The sequence below is a fragment of the Pan troglodytes genome, chromosome 2, assembly GCF_028858775.2.
Source record: "Pan troglodytes isolate AG18354 chromosome 2, NHGRI_mPanTro3-v2.0_pri, whole genome shotgun sequence".
In the NCBI taxonomy this organism is placed as follows: domain Eukaryota; kingdom Metazoa; phylum Chordata; class Mammalia; order Primates; family Hominidae; genus Pan; species Pan troglodytes.
Genome location: NC_086015.1, coordinates 124,489,860 through 124,513,140, shown reverse-complemented (window position 1 = coordinate 124,513,140; position 23,281 = coordinate 124,489,860). Strand labels below are relative to the sequence as shown.

Genomic DNA, 23,281 nt, shown 5'->3' with positions numbered 1-23,281 from the left:
GTCATGGAAGAACCTCTCAGGCATTATATGGATCTATTTGCTCTCATTTTACAAGTTTGGCTTTCAAGTTTCTTAGTCTACAGAAAATCAAAGATTGGATACTAGTAGATAACACAATAAAAATTATAAGAAATCCTCATGGCTCAAAACTGAAGGAAAGAGAAAGATTTTTAAAAATATATGAAAGTGAAGCAGAATCTGGGGCTAGCAAGATGGCCAAATAGGAACAGCTCTGGTCTGCAGCTCCCAGCGACATCAACACAGAAGAAAGTGATTTCTGCATTTCCAACGGAGGTACCCAGCTCATGGAACTGGGAATGATTAGACAGTGGGTGCAGACCACGGAGGGTGAGCAGAAGCAGGGTGGGGCATCACCTCACCCGGGAAGTGCAAGGGGTTGAAGAACTTCCTCCCCTAGCCAAGGGAAGCCATGAGGGACTGTGCTGTGAGGAATAGTGCATTCTGGCCCATATACCACGCTTTTCCCATGGTCTTCGCAACCCGCAGACAAGGAGATTCCCTCCAGTGCCTACGTCATCAGGGCCCTGGGTTTAAAGTGCAAAACTGGGAAGCCATTTGGGCAGACACCGAGCTAGCTGAAGGAGTTTCTTTTCACACCTCGCTGGCACCTGGAATGCCAGCAAGACAGAACCATTCACTTCCCAGGAAAGGGGGCTGAAGCCAGGGAGCCAAGTGGTCTAGCTCAGAGGATCCCAACCCCACAGAGCATAGCAAGCTAAGATCCACTGGTTTGAAATTCTCGCTGCCAGCACGGCAGTCTGAGGTCGATCTGGGAAGTGCCAGCTTGGTTGGGGGAGGGGCGTCACCATTACTGAGGCTTGAGTAGGTGGTATTGCCCTGACAGTATAAACAAAGCCACCAGGAAGTTCGACCTGGACAGAGCCCACCACAGCTCCACAAAGAGGCTGTAGCCAGAGGGCTTCTCTAGATTCCTCCTCTCTGGGCAGGGCATCTCTGAAAGACAGGCAGCAGCCCCAGTCAGGGCTTATAGACAAAACTCCCATCTCCCTTGGACAGAGCACCTGGCGGAGGGGTGGCTGTGGGCGCAGCTTAAGCCGACTTAAACATTCCTGCCTGCTGACTCTGAAGAGAGCAGCAGATCTCCCAGCACAGTGCTCGGGCTCTGCTAAGGGACAGACAGCCTCTTCAAGTGGGCCCTTGACACCCATGCCTCCTGACTGGGAGACACATCCCAGCAGTGATCGACAGACACCACATACAGGAGAGCTCCAGCTGGCATCTGGTGGGTGTCCCTCTAAGATGAAGCTTCCAGAGGAAGGAACAGGCAGCAATCTTTCCTGTTCTGCAGACTCCCGTGGTGATAACCAGGCAAAGAGCGTCTGGAGTGAACCTTCAGCAAACTCTAGCAAAACTGCAGCAGAGGGGCCTGACTGTTAGAAGGAAAACTGACAAACAGAAAGGAATAGCATCAACATCAACAAAAAGGACATCCACACAAAAACCCCATCCGAAGGTCACCAAGACCAAAGGTAAATAAATCCATGAAGATGAGACAAAAAAGTATAAAAAGGCTGAAACTTCCAAAAACCAGAAAGCCTCTCCTCCAAAGGATCACAACTCCTCGCCAGCAAGGGAACAAAACTGGATGGAGAATGAGTTTGATGAATTGAAAGATGTAGGTTTCAGAGGTGGGTAATAACAAAATCCTCTGAGCGAAAGGAGCATGTTCTAACCCAATGCAAGGAAGCTAAGAACCTTGAAAAAAGGTTAGAGGAACTACTAACTAGAATAACCAGTTTAGAGAAGAAGATAAATGACCTTGGAGCTGAAAAACATAGCACATGAAGCATACACAAGTATCAATAGCCAAATTGATAAGTGAAAGAAAGGATATCAGAGATTGAATATCAACTTAATGAAATAAAGCATGAAGAAAACATTAGAGAAAAAAGAATGAAAAGGAATGAACAAAGCCTCCAAGAAATATGTAACTATGTGAAAAGACCAAACCTATGTTTGATTGGTGTACTTGAAAGTGACAGGGAGAATGGAACAGAGTTGGAAAACACTCTTCAGGATATTATCCAGGAGAACTTCCCCAACCTAGCAAGACAAGCCAACATTCAAATTCAGAAAATAAAGAGAATATCATAAAGATACTCCTAGAGAAGAGCAACCTCAAGACACATAATCGTCAGATTCACTAAAGTTGAGATGAAGGAAAAAATGTTAAGGGCAGCCAGAGAGAAAGGTCGGGTTACCTACAAAGGGAAGCCCATCAGACTAAACCAGTTCTCTCTGCAGAAACCCTACAAGCCATAAAAAAGTTGGGGCCAATATTCAACACTATTAAAGAAAAGAATTTTCAAACCAGAATTTCATATCCAGCCAAACTAAGCTTCATAAGTGAAGGGGAAATAAAATCCTTTACAGACAAGCAAATGCTGAGAGATTTTGCCACCACAAGGCCTGCCTTACAAGAGCTCCTGATGAAAGTACTAAATTTGGAAACAAAAAACTGGTACTAGCCATTGCAAAAACATACCATATTGTAAAGACCATAGACACTACGAAGAAACTGCAACAACTAATGGGCAAAATAACCAGCTAGCGTCATAATGACAGGATCAAATTTACACATAACAATATTAACCTTAAATGTAAGTGGGCTAAATGCCCCAATTAAAAGACGCAGACTGGCAAATTGGATAGAGTCAAGACCCATCAGTGTGCTGTATTAAGGAGACCCATCTTATGTGCAAAGACACACATAGGCTTACAATAAAGGGATGGAGAACTGTTTACCAAGCAAATGGAAAGAAAAAAAAAGCAGGGGTTGCATTCCTAATCTCTGATAAAACAGTCTTAAACAAAGATCAAAAAAGACAAACAAGGGCATTACATAATGGTAAAGGGATCAATGCAAGAAGAAGAGGTAACTATCCTAAATATATATGCAACCAATACAGGAGCACCCAGATTCATAAAGTAAGTTCTTAGAGACCAACAAAAAAACTTAGACTCCCACACAATAATAGTGGGAGACTTTAACTCCCCACTGTCAATATTAGACAGGTCAATGAGACAAAAAATTAACAAGGCTATTCAGGACTTGAACTCAGCTCTGGACCAAGTGGACCTAATAGACATCTACAGAACTCTGCACCACAAATCAACAGAATATACATTCTTCTCAGTGCCACAATGAACTTATTCTAAAATTGATGACATAATTGGAAGTAAAACATTCCCCAGCAAATGCAAAAGAACAAAAATCATAACAGTCTTTCAGACCACAGTGCAATCAAATTAGAACTCAGGATTGAGAAACTCACTCAAAACCACAAAACTACAGGGAAACTGATCAACCTTCTCCTGAATGACAACTGGGTAAATAATGAAATTAAGGCAGAAATAAATAATTTCCTTGAAACCAATGAGAACAAAGACACAATGTACCAGAATCTCTGGGACACAGCTAAATCAGTGTTTAGAGAGAAATTTATAGCACTAAATGCCCACAGGAGAAAGCAAGAAAGATCTAAAACTGACACCCTAACATCACAGTTAAAAGAACTAGAGAAGCAAGAGCAAACATATTCAAAAGCTAGCAGAAGACAAGAAATAACTAAGATCACAGTGCAACTGAAGGAGATAGAGACATGAAAAACCCTTCAAAAAAATCAGTGAATCCAGGTGCTGGGTTTTTGAAAAGATTAACAAAATACATAGACAACTAGCCAGCCTAATAAATAAGAAAAATGAGATGAATCAAATAGACACAATAAAAAGTGATAAAGGGGATATCATCACTGATCCCACAGAAATACAAACTACCATCAGAGAATACTATAAGCACCTCTATGCAAATAAATTAGAAAATCTAGAAGAAATGGATAAATTTCTAACCACATGTACCCTCCCAAGACTAACCCAGGAAAAAGTCAAATCCCTGAACAAATAAGTTCTAAAATTGAGGCAGTAATTAATAGCTTACCAACCCAAAAAAGCCCAGGACCACATGGATTTACAGCCGAATTCTACCAGAGGTACAAAGAGGAGTTGGTACCATTCCTTCTGAAACTATTCCAAACAATAGAAAAAGAGAGACTCCTCCCTAACTCTTTTTATGAGGCCAGGGTCATCCTGATACCAAAACCTGGCAGAGACACAACAACAACAACGAAATTTCAGGCCAATATCCCTGATGAACATCAATGCAAAAATCCTCAATAAAATACTGGCAAACCGAACACAACAGCACATCAAAAAGCTTATCCACCATGATCAAGTTGGCTTCATACCTGGGATGCAAGGTTGATTCAATGTATGCAAATCAATAAACGTAATCCATCACATAAATAGAACTAATGACAAAAACCTCATGATTATCTCAATAGATGTAGAACAGGCCTTTGATAAAATTCAACACCCCTTCATGCTAAAAACTCTCAATAAACTAGGTATTGAAACATATTTCAAAATAATAAGAGCTATTTATGAGAAACCCACAGCCAATATCATACTCAATGGGCAAAAGCTGGAAGCATTCCCTTTGAAAACAGGCACAAGATAAGGATGAGGTCTCTCACCACTCCTATTCAACATAGTATTGGAAGTTTTGGCCAGGGCAATCAGGCAAGAGAAAGAAATAAAGGGTATTCAAATAGGAAGGGAGGAATTCAAATTGTCTCTGTTTGCAGATGACATGATTGCATATTTAGAAAACCCCATTGTCTCAGCCCAAAATCTCCTTAAGCTGATAAGCAACTTCAGCAAAGTCTCAGGATACAAAACTAATTTGCAAAAATCACAAGAATTCCTATACACCAATAACAGACAGAGAGCCAAATCGTGAGTGAACTTACATTCACAATTGCTACAAAGAGAATAAAATACCTAGGAATACAATTTACAAGGGACATGAAGGACCTCTTCAAGGAGAACTACAAACCACTGCTCAAGGAAATAAGAGAGAATACAAACAAATGGAAAAGCATTCCATGCTCATGGATAGGAAGAATCAATATCACGAAAATGGCCACACTGCTCAAAATACTTTATAGATTCAATGCTATCCCCCTGAAGCTACCATTGACTTTCTTCACAGAATTAGAAAAAGCTACTTTAAATTTCATATGGAAGCAAAAAAGAGCCTGTATAGCCAAGACAATGCTAAGCAAAAAGAACAAAGCTGGAGGCATCATGCTACCTGACTTCAAACTATACTACAAGGCTATAGTAATGAAAACAGCATGCTTCTGGTATCAAAACAGATATACAGACCAATCGAACAGAACCGAGTCCTCAGAAATAACTCCACCCATCTACAACCATCTGATCTTTGATGAACCTGACAAAAACAAGCAATGGGGAAAGGATTCCCCATTTAATAAATGGTGGTGGGAAAACTGGTTAGCCATATGCAAAAAACTGAAACTGGACCCCTTCCTTACACCTTATATAAAAATTAGCACAAGATGGATTAAAGACTTAAACTTAAGACCTAAAACCATAAAACCCTAGAAGAAAACCTAGGCAATATCATTCAGGATGTAGGCATGGGCAAACACCTCATAACTAAAATACTAAAAGCAATGGCAACAAAAGGCAAAATTAACAAATGGGATCTAATTCAAGTAAAGATCTTCGGTACAGCAAAAGAAACTATCATGAGAGTGAACAGGCAACCTACAGAATGGGAGGATATTTTTGCAATCTATCCATCTGACAAAGGGCTAATATCCAAAATCTACAAGGAACGTAAGCAAATTTACAAGAAAACAACAAACAACCTCATCTAAAAGTGGGTGAAGTATATGAATAGACACTTCTCAAAAGAAGACATTTATGCGGCCAACAAACATGAAAAAAAGCTCATCATCACTGGTCATTAGAGAAATGCAAATCAAAACCCCAATGAGATACAATCTCATGCCAGTTAGAATGGTGATCATTAAAAAGTCAGGAAACAGGCCAGCATGTTGGCTCACTCCTGTAATCCCAGCAGTTTGGGAGGCTGAGGCGGTCGGATCATGAGGTCAAGAGATGGAGACCATCCTGGCCAACATGGTGTAACCCTGTCTCTACTAAAGTAAATACAAAAATTAGCTGGGCATGGTGGCACATGCCTGTAGTCACAGTTACTCAGGACGCTGGGGCAGGAGAATCGCTTGAACCCCGGAGGCAGAGGTTGCAGTGTGCTGAGATCACGCCACTGCACTCCAGCCTGGTGACAGAGCGAGACTCTGTCTCAAAAAAAAAAAAAAGAAAGAAAAGAAAAAAAGTCAGGAAATAAGAGATGCTGGAGAAGATGTAGAAAAAATAGGAATGCTTCTTTGAAAACTGGCACAAGACAGGGATGCCCTCTCTCACCACTCCTATTCAACATAGTGTTGGAGGTTCTGACCAGGGCAATCAGGCAGGAGAAAGAAAGAAAGGGTTTTCAATTAGGAAAGGAGGAAGTCAAATTGTCCCTGTTTACAGATGACATGATTGTATATTTAGAAAACCCCATCGTCTCAGCCCAAAATCATCTTAAGCTGATAAGCAACTTCAGCAAAGTCTCAGGATAAAAAATCAATGTTCAAAAATCACAAGAATTCCTATACACCAATAACAGACAGAGAGCCAAATCGTGAGTAAACTCACATTCACAATTGCTACAAAGAGAATAAAATACTTAGCAATCCAACTTACAAGGGATGTCAAGGACCTCTTCAAGGAGAACTTCAAACCACTGTTCAACAAAATAAAAGAGGACACAAACAAATGGAAGAACATTCCATGCACATGGGTAGGAAGAATCAATATCGTGAAAATGGCAATACTGCCCAATGTAATTTATAGATTCAATGCCATCCCCATCAAGCTACCAATGACTTTCTTCACAGAATTGAAAAAAATTACTTTAAAGTTCATATGGAACCAAAAAAGGTCCCGTATTGCCAAGACAATCCTAAGCCAAAAGAACAAAGCTGGAGGCATCACACTACTTGACTTCAAACTATACTACAAGGCTACAGTAACCAAAACAACATGGTACTAGTACCAAAACAGAGATATAGACCAATGGAACAGAACAGAGGCCTCAGAAATAATACCACACATCTACAACCATCTGATCTTTGACAAACCTGACAAAAACAAGAAATGGGGAAAGGATTCCCTATTTAATAAATGGTGCTGGGAAAACTGGCTAGCCATATGTAGAAACCTGAAACTGGATCCCTTACTCACACCTTATACAAAAATTAATTCAAGATGGATTAAAGACTTAAATGTTAGATCTAAAACCATAAAAACCCTAGAAGAAAACCTAGGCAATACCATGCAGGACATAGGCAGGGGCAAGGACTTCATGTCTAAAACACCAAAAGCAATGGCAACAAAAGCCAAAACTGACAAATGGGATCTAATTAAATTAAAGAGCTTCTGCACAGCAAAAGAAACTACCATCAGAGTGAACAGGCAACCTACAGAATGGGAGAAAATTTTTGCAATCTACTCATCTGACAAAGGGCTAATCTCCAGAATCTACAATGAACTTAAATTTACAAGAAAAAAACAAACAACTCCATCAAAAAATGGGCAAAGGGTATGAACAGACACTTCTCAAAAGAAGACATTTATGCAGCCAAAAGACACATGAAAAAATGCTCATCATCACTGGCCATCAGAGAAATGCAAATCAAAACCACAATGAGATACCATCTCACACCAGTTAGAATGGCGATCATTAAAAAGTCAGGAAACAACAGGTGCTGGAGAGGATGTGGAGAAATAGGAACACTTTTACACTGTTGGTGGGACTGTAAACTAGTTCAACCATTGTGGAAGACAGTGTGGCAAGTCCTCAAGGAGCTAGAACTAGAAATACCATTTGACCCAGCCATCCCATTATTGGGTATATACCCAAAGGATTATAAATCAAGCTGTTATAAAGACACATGCACACGTTATGTTTATTGCAGCACTATTCACAATAGCAAAGACTTGGAACCAACCCAAATGTCCATCAGTGATAGACTGGATTAAGAAAATGTGGCACATATACACCATGGAATACTATGCAGCCATGAAAAAAGATGAGTTCACGTCCTTTGTAGCGACATGGATGAAGCTGGAAACCATCATTCTCAGCAAACTATCACAAGGACAAAAAACCAAACACTGCATGTTCTCATTCATAGGTGGGAATTGAACAATGAGAACACTCGGAAACAGGAAGGGGAACATCACACACTGGGGCCTGTCATGGGGTGGGGGGAGAGGGGAGGGATAGCATTGGGAGATATACCTAATGTAAATGATGAGTTAATGGGTGCAGCACACCAACATGGCACATGTATACATATGTAACAAACCTGCACGTTGTGCACATGTACCCTAGAACTTAAAGTATAATAATAAAATAAAAATAAAAAATAAAAAAACATTAAAAAATAGGAATGCTTTTACAATGTTGTTGGGAGTGTAAATTAGTTCCACCATTGTGGCAATTCCTCAAGGATCTAGAACCAGAAATACCATTTGACCGAGCAATCCCATTTCTGAGTATGTATCCAAAGGATTATAAATCATTCTACTATAAAGACACATGCACATGTATGTTTACTGCAGCACTATTCACTATAGCAAAGACTTGGAACCAACCCAAATGCCCATCAATGATAGATTGGGTAACGAAAATGTAGCACATATACACCATGGAATAATACTGTGCAACTATTAAGAAAGACAAGTTCATGTCCTTTGCAGGGACATGGATGAAGCTGGAAACCATCATTCTCAGCAAACTAACACCGGAACAGAAAACCAAACACTGCATATTCTCACTCATAATTGGGAATTGAACAATGAGAATACATGGACATAGGGAGGGGAACATCACACACCGTGGCCTGTTGGGGGTTGTGGGGGTTGGGAGGCTAGGGGAGGGATAGCATTAGGAGAAATACCTAATGTAGATGATGGGTGCAGCAAACCACCATGGCACGTGTATAACTATGTAACAAACCTGCACTTTTTACACATGTATTCCAAAACTTAAAGTATAATAAACTATATATAATGTGAAAAAAACCCATAAAATAATACCACAAGCTGCTAGGAACAGTTAATATAGTGTCCTGCACCTTAATAATCCTTGAAGTGCAATACTACATAAGAAATATTGTAAATAATGTTGAACCTGAAAACTCAAGCAAAGCTTAAACTATAAGTAATATTTCAAGAGGCAAAATATATGTCATATATTTCATATTTCCATTAATAATGATTAAATTTGAAACTTTCTAATACTTTAGTTATAATGGTATAAAACAGTGGTTTTTTGTTATTAGTTTTTTTTACTATTACACTTTAAGTTCTAGGGTACTTGTGCACAACATGCACGTTTGTTACATATGTATACATGCACCATGTTGGTGTGCTGCACCCATTAACTCGTCATTTACATTAGATATATCTCCTAATACTATCCTTCCCCCCTCCCCCCACCCCATGACAGGCCACGGTGTGTGATGTTCCCCTTCCTGGGTCCAAGTGTTCTCATTGTTCAGTTCCCACCTATGAGTGAGAACATGTGGTGTTTGGTTTTCTGCCCTTGGGATAGTCTGCTGAGAATGATGGTTTCCAGCTTCATCCATGTCCCTACAAAGGACATTAACTCATCCTTTTTTATGACTGCATAGTATTCCATGGTGTATATGTGCCACATTTTCTTAATCCAGTCTATCACTGATGGACATTTGGGTTGGTTCCAAGTCTTTGCTATTGTGAATAGTGCTGCAATAAACATACATGTGCATGTGTCTTTATAGCAGCATGATTTATAATCCTTTGGGTATATACCCAGTAAGGGGATGGCTGGGTCAAATGGTATTTCTAGTTCTAGATCCCTGAGGAATCGCCACACTGTCTTCCACAATGGTTGAACTAGTTTACAGTCCCACCAACAGTGTAAAAGTGTTCCTATTTCTCCACATCCTCTCCAGCACCTGTTTTTTCCTGACTTTTTAATGATCGCCATTCTAACTGGTGTGAGATGGTATCTCACTGTGGTTTTGATTTGCATTTCTCTGATGGCCAGTGATGATGAGCATTTTTTCATGTGTCTTTTGGCTATATAAATGTCTTCTTTTGAGAAATGTCTGTTCATATCCTTCACCCACTTTTTGATGGGTTTGTTTGTTTTTTTCTTGTAAATTTGTTGGAGTTCATTGTAGATTCTGGATATTAGCCCTTTGTCAGATGAGTAGATTGCAAAAATTTTCTCCCATTCTGTAGGTTGCCTGTTTACTCTGATGGTAGTTTCTTTCACCGGACAGAAGCTCTCTAGTTTAATTAGATCCCATTTGTCAATTTTGGCTTTTATTGCCATTGCTTTTGGTGTTTTAGTCATGAAGTCCTTGCCCACGTCTATGTCCTGCATGGTATCGCCTAGGTTTTCTTCTAGGGTTTTTATGGTTTTAGGTCTAACATTTAAGTCTTTAATCCACCGTGAATTAATTTTTGTATAAGGTGTAAGTAAGGGATCCAGTTTCAGGTTTCTACATATGGCTAGCCAGTTTTCCCAGCACCATTTATTAAATAGGGAATCCTTTCCCCATTTCTTGTTTTTGTCAGGTTTGTCAAAGATCAGATGGTTGTAGATGTGTGGCGTTATTTCTGAGGGCTCTGTTCAAACAGTGTTCATTTTTATCAGTGAATGTATAGTAGGCTAAAGAGATATCTATATATAGATAAAATAACAGGTTAAAAATGAGCATAATTTTGTACTATTAAAATTTTAAAAGAGCAGTTATAAACAAACATTCAGTATACCTATGATACCAAGAAAACATTATAAAATGATCATATTATTAATATAAACTAGGATTATTTAATTTGAATTAAAATAAATTTAATGTTTAGGCAAGATTTATTATGGTAATTCTCAATGAGTGTATTGCCACTAATTATTATTGCCAAGTAAAAGGAACTTGTTGATTTATAGGATATGGCTACTTTTTTTTTTTTTGAGACAGAGTCTCGCTCTGTTGCACAGGTTGAAGGGCAGCGGCAGCATCTTGGCTCACTGCAACCTCCACCTCCTGGGCTCAAAGGATTCTTGTGCCTCAGCCTCCCAATTAGCTGGGATTACAGGCACATGCCACCATGCCCAGCTAATTTTTTTGTGTGTTTCTAGCAGAGGCAGGGTTTTGCCATGTTGCCCAGGCTCGTCTCGATCTCCTGACCTCAGGTGATCCACCCGCCTTAGCCTCCCAAAGTGCTGGGGTTACAGGCGTGAGGCAGGGCACCCAGCCAGATATAGCTACTTTAAACACAAAATAATATTTTACTAAATATTATTATTTTTGTATTTTTCAACACCTTAAAATTTAGTACTTTTTATTACATTAATATACACAACTTTATCTTTCGAACAAACTGTAATCTTCCGACTTCAGAATGTAAGATCTTAAAGTACAGACACTTGGTTATGTATTTAAGTCTTTCACATCCAATATTAACGGGCACATTGCTTCTGCTTAATAAATCCTGCTACTTGTAATATGCATGGCCAGAAGTCCTTTACTGTTAAAATTAATGTGTATAATACTTGTCTAAATGTTCATTAAGAATCCTGAAATAATTAACACTTGTAATTTATAATAATCATAATAATAATCATCAGAGATATGTCTACGAGACAAGTCAATTATGTTAATATTGAGGATTCAGTTGTCTTTACAATTTTGTAAAACGTTAAACAATATCTTAACATTAAAGGTCATCTGCATTTTTTGTCTCTGCTTCATATCCCTCTTTCCCTAAAGTAAAAATGCATACCTGTTTTTGCAGGTCTTGTATTCTACTTTAAGAATTGGTTTACAAGATTCAGATTTTCTTCCTTCTCTTTGACTTTTTCCTAAAGAAAAAAAATATTTAATTGAATCTAATTTAAATTATATTCATCTGTAAGAATTAAAAAATTTGACTAAAGGAATTTAAAGATAAAGGAATAATAATGTTAATTCTATGTTTGTCATAATAGGATAAACTTATATCTATGAATCCCAATATTTTTGTTGAATTTGTAAACAATCTTTAGAGTTGCAATAATTGTCTGCTATATAATTCATAAAATTACCTGTAAAATTATATAACTTTTATCACTTTACATCCTTCACACATAAATCTAATTTCATGTGGAGTTATTTTAATTATTTAAGTTTGAAGACAAAATAAGTTTAGAATTGAAGACCACACATACATACTTATCTACATAATGAAATGTATTACTATTGCTATGGTTTGAATGTGTCCCCCAAAATTCATGTGTTGGAAACTTAATCCCCAATGCAACAGTATTGAGAATGAGACTTTTAAGAGGTGATTAGGACATGGGTGCTTTGCCCTCATGGATTAATTAATACAGTTATTGTGAGAGTGGGTTGGTTATCATGGGAGTGGGTTTCTGATGAAAGGATTAGCTCAGCGCCCTTCCCTCTCTTGCACATCTCTCAACATGTGATACCTTCCACCATGTTATAACACAGTAAGAAGTCCCTCATCAGATGTTGCCCCTCAATCTTGGCCTTTACAGCCTCCAGAATCATAAGCCAAATAAACCTCTATTTTTTATACATTGCGTAGTGTGTAGTATTCTGTTACAGCAACACGAAACAGACTAGGACAACAATGACAATCCATACTAGGATCAATATTTTATCTATAATACATGCAAACTCCTTTCATACAGAGAAATACTTGCTATTTAAAGCATACAATGAACTATTAAAATTATTCTATCAAATACATTTTTTAAAACTTCCATTAGACAATGAACACAGATACTACATTTCATGATTTTTAAAAATCATTTTAATGATGTATTCATTTTGCATAAAACAAAAATGATAATTTCTTATAGGGGATGGGTTATTCTGTTTAGACTCCATAAGATTTTGAATAAAGGATCAAAAAGAGAAGGAAATAGAAGTGAAGCTACTTCTGCACATAACATGCTTATCTTTCTAGTTATGCTTTCAGTTTAATTCTTTCTCATTTTGGTTAAACTGGCTTGTGTTCTGAAATGCAATATTTGTTTCTTTTTTATTTTCAGTAAGTACCCTTATTTATTCTTGTATTACCACAGTTGTTTATCTATTACATAGATACCTATGTAATACATTGTTTATCTATTACATATCTATTACATAGAAGTTTACATGCATATAGCTTTAAATTTTCAGATTAGCTTCAGAATAACATAAGCATATCCAAATAGGATATCAAGATAGCTTTATTCAACTTGTTTAAAGGGCAAGGAATTAACAAACAACAAATCAATATCTGCTGCTTGGCATGCTTTCTGAAATTGCCTTTTCTTTATTTTACCCTATGTTGACTAAAGAAGAAACAAATAATAAAAAATTGACCATAATCATTCACACTGTACAAAAATATACATACTGTGCCATATGTAAAATAGAATTGCTAACATTATATGTAGATCATGATGCCTTAGAAAGAGAAAACTTTTGCTCAGGAACTTATCTGAACAATAGTCTTTTTTTTTTGAGACAGAGTCTCGCTCTGTCACCCAGGCTGGAGTGCAGTGGTGCGATCTTGGCTCATTGCAACCTCTGCCTCCTGGGTTCAAGTGATTCTCCTGCCTCAGCCTCCCGAGTAGCTGGAACTACAGGTGTGTGCCACCATGCCCAGCTAATTTTTTGTATTTTTAGTAGAGACAGAATTTCACCGTGTTAGCCAGGATGGTCTCAATCTCCTGACCTCGTGATCCACCTGTTCTCAGCCTCCCAAAGTGCTGGGATTACAGGCATGAGCCACCAAGCCCAGCCCTGAACAATAGTCTTAAGATTGAGAAATAGATGGTTGGAGATTACTGGCTTTGGTAATGATGTGGGAATAGAGAGAAATAAAAAAGTGACACAGCCAGGGGAGAGATCCACTCCCCTTAGTTTATATGTCTTTTCCATCCAGCACTTCACTAAATTGTCAAACCATTAATTGAACAAAACAGTATATTTGCAGTTGTTTGTACATATTAAAGCATTTTTAATCAATATACATCAGAGTCATCAATTGATTTCAGTGGGAAAGAATAATTATATAATTACTTGTTAAGTTAACATTTTCCTTCAATTTCCAACTCTACCAATTTATTCTTGGGAGAGAATTTTTGTGCTTTGATTATACTTATTGACTGTCACTAATTGAAACATGATTAAATGTCATGTTGTGTATCACAACATTATCAACAATTATATTTCTTACTATTCCTAACATTCAGAGTAGTGTACCAAGTGTTAGGGTATTAAACAACTGAATTCCAGAGGCTTAAAATTCACTGTATTAAAAAATAAGTAAAAATGACAATATGAAGTACTATAATGAAATGAGTGATAAGCATAAAGTGCTGTAGAGGTTGAGATTAAAACTGGTTTTACTGACAGGCCAATTTGACTAGATTAAAAGATTTGTGAAGGGAAATAGGGGAAATAATGTTAATGAGGTACAAAATAGCCAATCAATGGCAATCTCTAAACTTATTTTCAGTATAGACAATGGAGAGTTATGAGAAGCTTTCAAGTTAGGGAGTGATGAGTGTAAAGCAATGTTTCAAAAATATTAATGTGTCTTCATTTAATAGAGCAATTTTGAGGGTGTAAGAGACTGATGCTGGAAGAACACAGAGATTATTGCAATAGCACAGAAAAAAAACAGAAAAAAGAATGAAGGAGTATGAACAATCTCAAAGAAATGTGGAATACTGTTAATCACAAGAATATACATAATTGAAATAGAAGAAAAGGAAAGAAAGGAATACAAACTTTTTAAAAATAATGGTTGAAAACTTTCCTAAATTTGAAAAAAACATTATCTATGCTTTAAGAAGTTCAATAAACTCCAAGTAGGATAAAGAAATCTCTACTCAGAAACATCCCAGTAAACATGCTTAAAAGAAAAAAAAATAAAACACCTTGAAAGCAGTGTGTACAAAAGAACCCTATTAAGATTAACAGCTAACTTTTAGAAACGATGGAGGCTGAAAGGCAATGGAATGTGATAAGACATATTTAAAATAGTAGAAGAAAAAAAGTCTGCCAACCAAGAGTCTTATGTTGAGCAAAACTGTCTTTCAAAAATAAAGATGAAATAAAGATAATTTCCAGATAAACAAAAACTGAGAGAATTTGTTGATAACAGAGCTATCTTACAAAAAATACTTAAAAAAGTCCTTCAGGCTGAAAGAAAGTGACCCCAGCAAGTAATTTAAGTCTACACAAAGAACAGAGTACCAGTAAAGGTAACTAGGTAGATAATTACAATGACATAATTGCATATGTATTCTCCAACCACCTCTTAACTGACTTAAAAATCAATTATATAAAACAATATGTATATAATTGTATTGTGAGATCTGTATATATATTTGCCAATAACAAGAAAAAGAAGGTGGGTGAGAGCAAAGCTGTATTGGAACAAGGAAAAGATACCAGTTGGTAATTTGAATCTACAGCAACAAATGAAGAAAACCAAAAATGATAAGCAAAAACATCAATGTAACAGATTCTGTGAATATATACTTGATCTACATTTTTTGTCAACATTCTTAAAAGACATACAATTATATAAGATTTAATAATAATTTAATTTAAATAATGTATTATTGGATTTGCAGCACATATAGATATAAAACGTATAACAAAAAATTGGACAAAAAAAGGAGAAGAAGAGCAGAGCACAATGGCTGATTCCTGTAATCCCAGCAATTTGGGAGGCCAAGGTGGGTGGATCACCTGAGGTCAGGAGTTCAAGACCGGCCTGGCCAACATGGTGAAACCCTGTCCTTACTAAAAATACAAGAATTAGTCAGGTGTGGTGGCACGTGCCAGTAATCCCATCTACTCGGGAGGCTGAGGCACGAGAATCCCTTGAACCCAGGAGGGGGCCAATATTCAACATTCTTAAAGAAAATAATTTTCAAACGAGAATTTCATATCCAGCCAAGCTAAGCTTAATAAGCACATAAATAAAATGCTTTCCAGACAAGGCAAATGTTGAGGGATATTGTCACCACCAGGCCTGCCTTACAAGAGCTCCTGAAGGAAGCACTAAATATGGAAAAAAAAAACAACCAGTATCGGCCACTGCAAAAACATACAAAAATATAAAGACCAATGACACTGTGAAGAAACTGCATCAACTAATGTATAAAATAACCAGTTAGCATCATAATTATAGGATCAAATTCACACACAACAATATTAACTTTTAATGTAAATGGGCTAAAGTCTCCAATTAAAGACAAGACAGATAAATTGGATAAAGAATCAAGACCCATCGATGTGCTGCATCAGGAGACCCATCTCACATGTAAAGACACACTTAGGCTCAAAATAAAAAGATGGAGGAATATTTACCAAGCAAATGGAAAGCAAAAAACAGTAGGGGTTGCAATCCTAGTCTCTGATAAAACAGACTTTAAACCAACAAAGATCAAAAAAGGAAAAGAAGGACATTACATAATGGTAAAGGGATCAATGCAACAAGAAGTGCTAACTATCCTAAACATATATGCTCCCAATACAGTGGTATCCACATACTGGGATATGAGCCAATATACCACCCAGATTCATAAGACAAGTTCTTAGAGGACTACAGAGACTTGGACTCCTGCATAGCAATAGTGGGAGAATTTAACACCCCACTATCAATATTAGACAGATCAACAAGACAGAAAATTAACAAGGATATTCAGGACTTGAACTTGGCCCTGGACCAAGAGGACCTAATAGACATCTGCAGAACTCTCCATCACAAATCAACAGAATATACATTCTTCTCAGTGCCACATAACACTTATTCTAAAATTGACCACATAATTGGAAACAAAACACTCCTCAGCAAATGCAAATGAATGGAAATCATAACAAACAGTCTCTCAGACCACAGTGCAATCAAATTAGAACTCAGGATTAAGAAATTCACTCAAAACTACACAACTAATGGAAATTGAATAACCTGCTCCTGAATGACTACTGGGTAAATAACAAAATTAAGGCAGAAATAAATAAGCTATTTGAAACCAATGAGAACAAAGAGAGAGACAACGAGCCCAGAATCTCTGGGACACAGCTAAAGCAGTGTTAAGAGCAGAATTTATAGCACTAAATGCTCACATCAGAAAGCAAGAAAGATAAAAAATCAACACACTAACATCACAATGAAAAAAACTAGAGAAGAAAGAGCAAACAAATTCAAAAGCTAGCACAAGACAAGAAATAACTAAGATCAGAGTGGAACTGAAGGAGACAGAGACATGAGAAACTGTTCAAAAAATCAATGAATCCAGAAGCAGGTTTTTTGAAAAGCTTAACAAAATAGACTGCTAGCTAGACTAATGAAGAAGAAAAGAGAGAAGAATCAAATAGATGCAATAAGAAATGATAAAGGGGATATCACCACTGATCACATAGAAATACAAACTACCATCAGAGAATACTATTAGCACCTCTATGCAAATAAACTAGAAAATCTGGAAGAAATGGATAAATTCCTGGACACATACACCCTCCCAAGACTAAAACAGGAAGAAGTTAAATCCTGGAATGTACCAATAACAAGCTCTGAAATTGAGGCAGTAATTAATAGCCTACCAACCAAAAAAGTCCAAGAATGGATAGATTCACAGCCAAATTCTACCAGAGGTACAAAGAGGAGCTGGAACCATTCCTTCTGAAACTATTCCAAACAAAAGAAAAAGAGGCACTCCTCCCTAACTCATTTTGTGAGGCCAACATCATCCTGATACCAAAACCTGGCAGAAACACAAGAAAAAAAGAAAATTTCAGGCCAATATCCCTGATGAACATCAATACGAAAATCTTCAATAAAATACTGTCAGACCAAATCCAGCAGCACATCAAAAAGCTTACCCACCAAGATCAAGTCGACTTCACCCCTGGGATGCAAGGCTAGCTCAACATACACAAGTCAATAAACATAATCCATCACATAAACAGAACGAATGACAAAAACCACGTGATTATCTCAATAGATGCAGAAAAGGGCCTTTGATCAAATTCAACATCCTTTCATGCTAAAAACTCTCAATAAACTAGGTATTGATAGAAGATATGTAAAAATAATAAAAGCTATTTATGAAAAACCCACAGCCAATATCATACTGAATGTGCAAAAGCTGGAAGCATTCCCTTTGAAAACTGGCACAAGACAAGGATGCGGTCTCTCACCACTCCTATTCAACATAGTATTAGAAGTTCTGGCCAGGGCAATCAGGCAAGAGAAAGAAATGAAAGGTATTCAGTTAGGAAAAGAGGAAGTCATATTGTCTCTGTTTGCAGATGACAAGATTGTATATTTAGAAAACCCCATCATCTCAGCCCAAAATCTCCTTAAGCTGATAAGCAACTTCAGCAGAGTCTCAAGATACAAAATCAGTGTGCAAAAATCACAAGCATTCCTATACATCGATAATAGACAAGTAGAGAGCCAAATCATGAGTGAACGCCTATTCATAATTGCTACAAAGAGAATAAAATACCTAGGAATACAACTTACAAGGGACGTAAAGGACCTCTTCAAGGAGAATGACAAACCACTGCAAGGTAATCAGAGAGCACACAAACAAACGGAAAAAAATTGTATGCTCATGGATAGGAAGAATCAATATTGTGAAATGGCCATACTGTTCAAAGTAACTTACAGATTCAATGAAATTCCAACAAGCTACCTTTGACTTTCTTTGCAGAATTAGAAAAATCTACTTTAAATTTCATATGGAACCAAAAAATAACCCGTATAGCTAAGACAATCCTAAGCAAAAAGAACAAAGCTAGAAGCATCACGCTACCTGAGTTCACACTATACTACAAGGCTACAGTAACCAAAACAGCATGGTACTGGAACCAAAACAGATATATAGACCAATGAAACAGAACAAAGACCTCAGAAATAATACCACACATCTACAACCATCTGATCTTCAACAAACTTGGCAAAAACAAGCAATGGGGAAGAGATTCCCTATTTAATAAATGGTGCTGGGAAAACTGGCTAGCCATATGCAGAAAACAGAAACTGGACCTCCTCCTTACACCTTATACAAAAATTAGCTCAAGAAGAATTAAAGACTTAAATGTAAGACCTAAACACATAAAAAATCCTAGAAGAAAACCTAGGCAATACCATTCAGGACATAGGCATGGGCAAAGACTTCATGACTAAAACATCAAAAGCAATGGCAACAAAAGCCAAAATTGATATATGGGATCTAATAAAACTTATGAGTTTCTGCACAGCAAAAGAAACTATCATCAGAGTGAACAGGCAACCTACAGAATGGGAGAAAATTTTTACAAGCTATCCATCTGACAAAGGTCTAATATCCAGAATCTACAAGGAACTTAAACAAATTTACAGGAAAAAAAAAAACATCAAAAAGTGGGAGAAGTATGTGAACAGACACTTCCCAAAAGACATTTATGCAGCTAAGAAAGATATGAAAAAAGGTTCATCATCACTGGTCATTAGAGAAATGCAAATCAAAACCACAATGAGATACCATCTCACGCCAGTTAGAATGGCTATTAAAGAGTCAGGAAAGAACAGACACTGGTGAGTCTGTGAATAAATAGTAATGCTTTTACACTGTTGGTGGCAGTGTAAATTACTTCAATCAATGTGGAAGACAGTGTTGTGGTTCCTCAAGGATCTAGAACCGGAAACACCATTTGACCCAGCAATCCCACTCCTGGGTATATATCCAAAGGATTATAAATAATTCTACTATAAAGACACATGCATGCATATGTTTATTGCACTACTATTCACAATAGCAAAAACTTGGAACCAACCCAAATGTCCATCAGTGATAGACTGGATTAAGAAAATGCGGCACATATACACCATGGAATACTATGCAACCATAAAATAGAATGAGTTCATGTCCTTTGCCGGGACATAGATGAAGCTGGAAGCCATCATTCTCAGCAAATTTACATAGGAACAGAAAACCAAACTCTCACTCATAATTGGGAGTTGGACAATGAGAACACATGGACCCAGGGAGGGGAACATCAAATATCGGGGCATGCTGTGGGGTAGGGGTGATGGGGAGGGAGAGTATTAGGACAAATACCTAATGCATGCGGGGCTTAAAACCTAGATGATGGGTTGACAGGTGCAGCAAAACACCATGGCACATGTATACCTATGTAACAAACCTACACATTCTGCCTATGTATCCCAGAACTTAAAGTAAATAAATAAATAAATAGAAATTAAAATTTTTAAAAATATTCATTTAACGTTAAAAATCAGTAAAGGAGGAGTACAAGGAAAAAAGGCATGAACATATGGAAAATAAAAACTAAATTTACAGACATCAATCTAACAGTACCAACAATAACACTAAATGTGAATTGATTAAACATTCCAATCAAAAGGAAGATATAGTATGACTGCACAAAACAAGCAAATAGTATCCAACTATATGCTTTCTACAGGAGACACGCTTTGATCAAAGATACAAAAAAGTTTAAAGCAAACCATAAAAAAGGACATAACATGGAAATAGCAGCCGTAAGAAATCTTCAGTGGCTCTACTAACATCTGACTGAATAACAAACGAAAGAAACGAAAAATACTTTGTGAAGAATGAAATGAAGATATAACATACTAAAAACTCCAGTATGCAGCTTAAACAATGCTGAGAGGAAAATTTATAGCCATAAGCAAGTATGTTAAAGAAAGGAAAAGAGAAGAAAAGAAAAGAAAAGAAAAAAAGGCTGAGCCCAGTGGGTTGCACCTGAAATCCCAGCACTTTGGGAGGCTGGGGTGGAAAGATTGCTTGAGTCCAGGGTATTGAGACCAGACTGGGCAACATAGGTAGACCCTGTCTCAATCAATCAATCAATCAATCAATCAATAATCTGGGCATGGTAGCAAAGGCCTGTAGTCCCAACTACTTGAAAGGCTCAGGTGGGAGGATCACTTGAGCCAGGGAGGTTGAGGCTGCAGTGAGCCGTGATCCATGATCATGCCACTGCACTCCTGCCTGCGTGACAGAATGGGACCCTGTCTCAAAAAAAGGAAAAAAGAAAAGAAAATTACCTCAAATCAATATCCTCACCATTCACATTAAAATATAGAAAAATAAAAAAAAACTAAACTGAAAGCAAACAGAAAAAAGGAAATAAAGATTATAGCACAAATTAATGAAGTATTAAAGAAAAAATATATACAAAAGCAAATAATCTAAAAGTTGGTTCTTTGAACACAGATAAAAGGAAAGACCTCCGTTTTTATGGACTGGGAGAATTAATATTGCCGGGTGCGGTGGCTCATGCCTGTAATCCCAGCACTTTGGGAGGCCGAGGCAGGTGGATTACCTGAGGTAAAAAGTTTGAGACCAGCCTGACCAACATGGTGAAATCCCATCTCTACTAAAAATACAAAAAAAATTAGCCAGGCATGTCGTGGGAGGCTGAGGCAGGAGAATTGCTTGAACCCGGGAGGCAGAGGTTGCGGTGAGCCAAGATTGTGCCACTGCACTCCAGCCTGGGTGAGAGAGCAAGACTGTCTTAAAAAAAAAAAAGAATTGATATTGTTAAAATCCCCATGCTATCCAAACTGATCTATAGATTCAATGAAATCCCTATGTATGAAAATACTAAGGAAATACTCTACAGAAATAGAAAAAAAAATCCTAAAATTCACATGGAACCACAAAAGACCCCAAATAGCCAAAGTACTATTGAACAAGAATAACAACGCTGGAGGCATCCCACTTTCTGATTTCAAAATATATTACAAAGTTAAGTGGGATTGAATCAAACTAAAAAGCATCTGCAGAGCAAAGAAAACAAGCAATAGAGTGACAAATGTGTCCCAGGGGGCAGGGCCAGGGCTTGGATCCTACTGTGTGCCCAGTCTCCTTCTCTTCCCTGCAGGTTCCACCATTCTCCCATCCTAATGGCATCATTAGGGATTGGAAAGCAGGTATTGTTGATGGGAACCAGGAGATTTGAGCAGTAGTCCTGTCCCCACTGCTCACTGACTTCGTCCTTGGATGAGTCACGCAATCTATTAGTTTACTAGAGCAGAAAATGTGATACACATACACACACTAATTCACTGAAATATTATTCAGCTTTTATAATAAAGTAAATCCTGACATTTATGACAACTTGGATGAACCTGGAGGATATTATGCTAAGTGAAACAATTCAGACACAGAAAGACAAATATTGCATTATCTCACATATGCAAAAGTGGAAATACACCTAGACAAAGTAGAATGGTGGTTGCGAGGGTAAAGCAGGGGAGGGGAGAAGGAAGAAAATGACAATTATGTGACGCGATGGATGTTAATTTATATAAAATATTGAGTTGTATACCTTAAATATATTCAATTTTTGTCTCATAATTCAATAAAGCTGGAAAAAAGCAGCTTCTTTGAAAAGGTCAAAACGGTTGACAAAACTTTAGCTAGGTTGACCAAGACAAGAAGAGAAACTAACATTATTATAATCAAGAGCAAAGGCCGGGCACAGTGGCTCACACCTGTAATCCCAGCACTTTGGGAAGCCGAGGTGGGCAGATCACGAGGTCAAGAGATCGAGACCATCCTGGCCAACATAATGAAATCCCGTCTAAATTTTGTATTAAAAAAATACAAAAATTAGCTGGGCATGGTGGCGTGTGCCTGTGGTCTCAGCTACTCGGGAGGCCGAGGCTGAAGAATCACTTGAACGTAGGAGGCGGAGGTTGCAGTGAGCCAAGATCTCGCCACTGCACTCCAGCCTGGTGACAGAGCTAGACTTCATCTCAAAAAAAAAAAAAAAAAAAAAATAGTGAAAAGAGGGACCTATCTCAGAGAATTAAAAAGATTGTAATGGAGTATTATGAATAACAATATTCCAACAAATCAGATAACCTGTACAAAATGGATAAATTCCTAGAAAACCACAAACTATCAAAACTGACTTTAGAAGATATGAATAGACAAAACAAGTAATGAAATGAATTTGTAATTGGAAAAATCTCTCACAAAGAATAGCCCAGGCCCAGAGGGCTTCACTGTTGAATTCTACCCAACATTTGAGGAAGAATTAGTATCAATTTTTCACAAACCGTCCAAAAAAACAGAAGAGGAGGAAACACTTCCCAACTCATTCTATGAGGCCACTTCTTATAGCAGTCTGTTATGTCCTCTAAATGTTAAACACAAAGTTACTTTTTTTTTTTCAAGGCAGGGAGT

At 37.5% G+C, this 23,281-nt stretch overlaps 1 protein-coding gene across 5 annotated transcripts in view; it reads right to left on the bottom strand.

Moving 5' to 3' along the window:
• The window catches only part of STXBP5L (syntaxin binding protein 5L), a 507,599-nt gene that overhangs the window by 200,259 nt on the left and 284,059 nt on the right, over positions 1 to 23,281 (bottom strand). For all 5 annotated transcript variants that reach the window (XM_516678.8, XM_024355609.3, XM_024355610.3 and 2 more), the window contains one exon: positions 11,818 to 11,896. In XM_516678.8, the coding sequence (XP_516678.3) occupies positions 11,818 to 11,896 (79 nt within the window). The remainder of the gene's footprint in view (positions 1 to 11,817; positions 11,897 to 23,281) is intronic.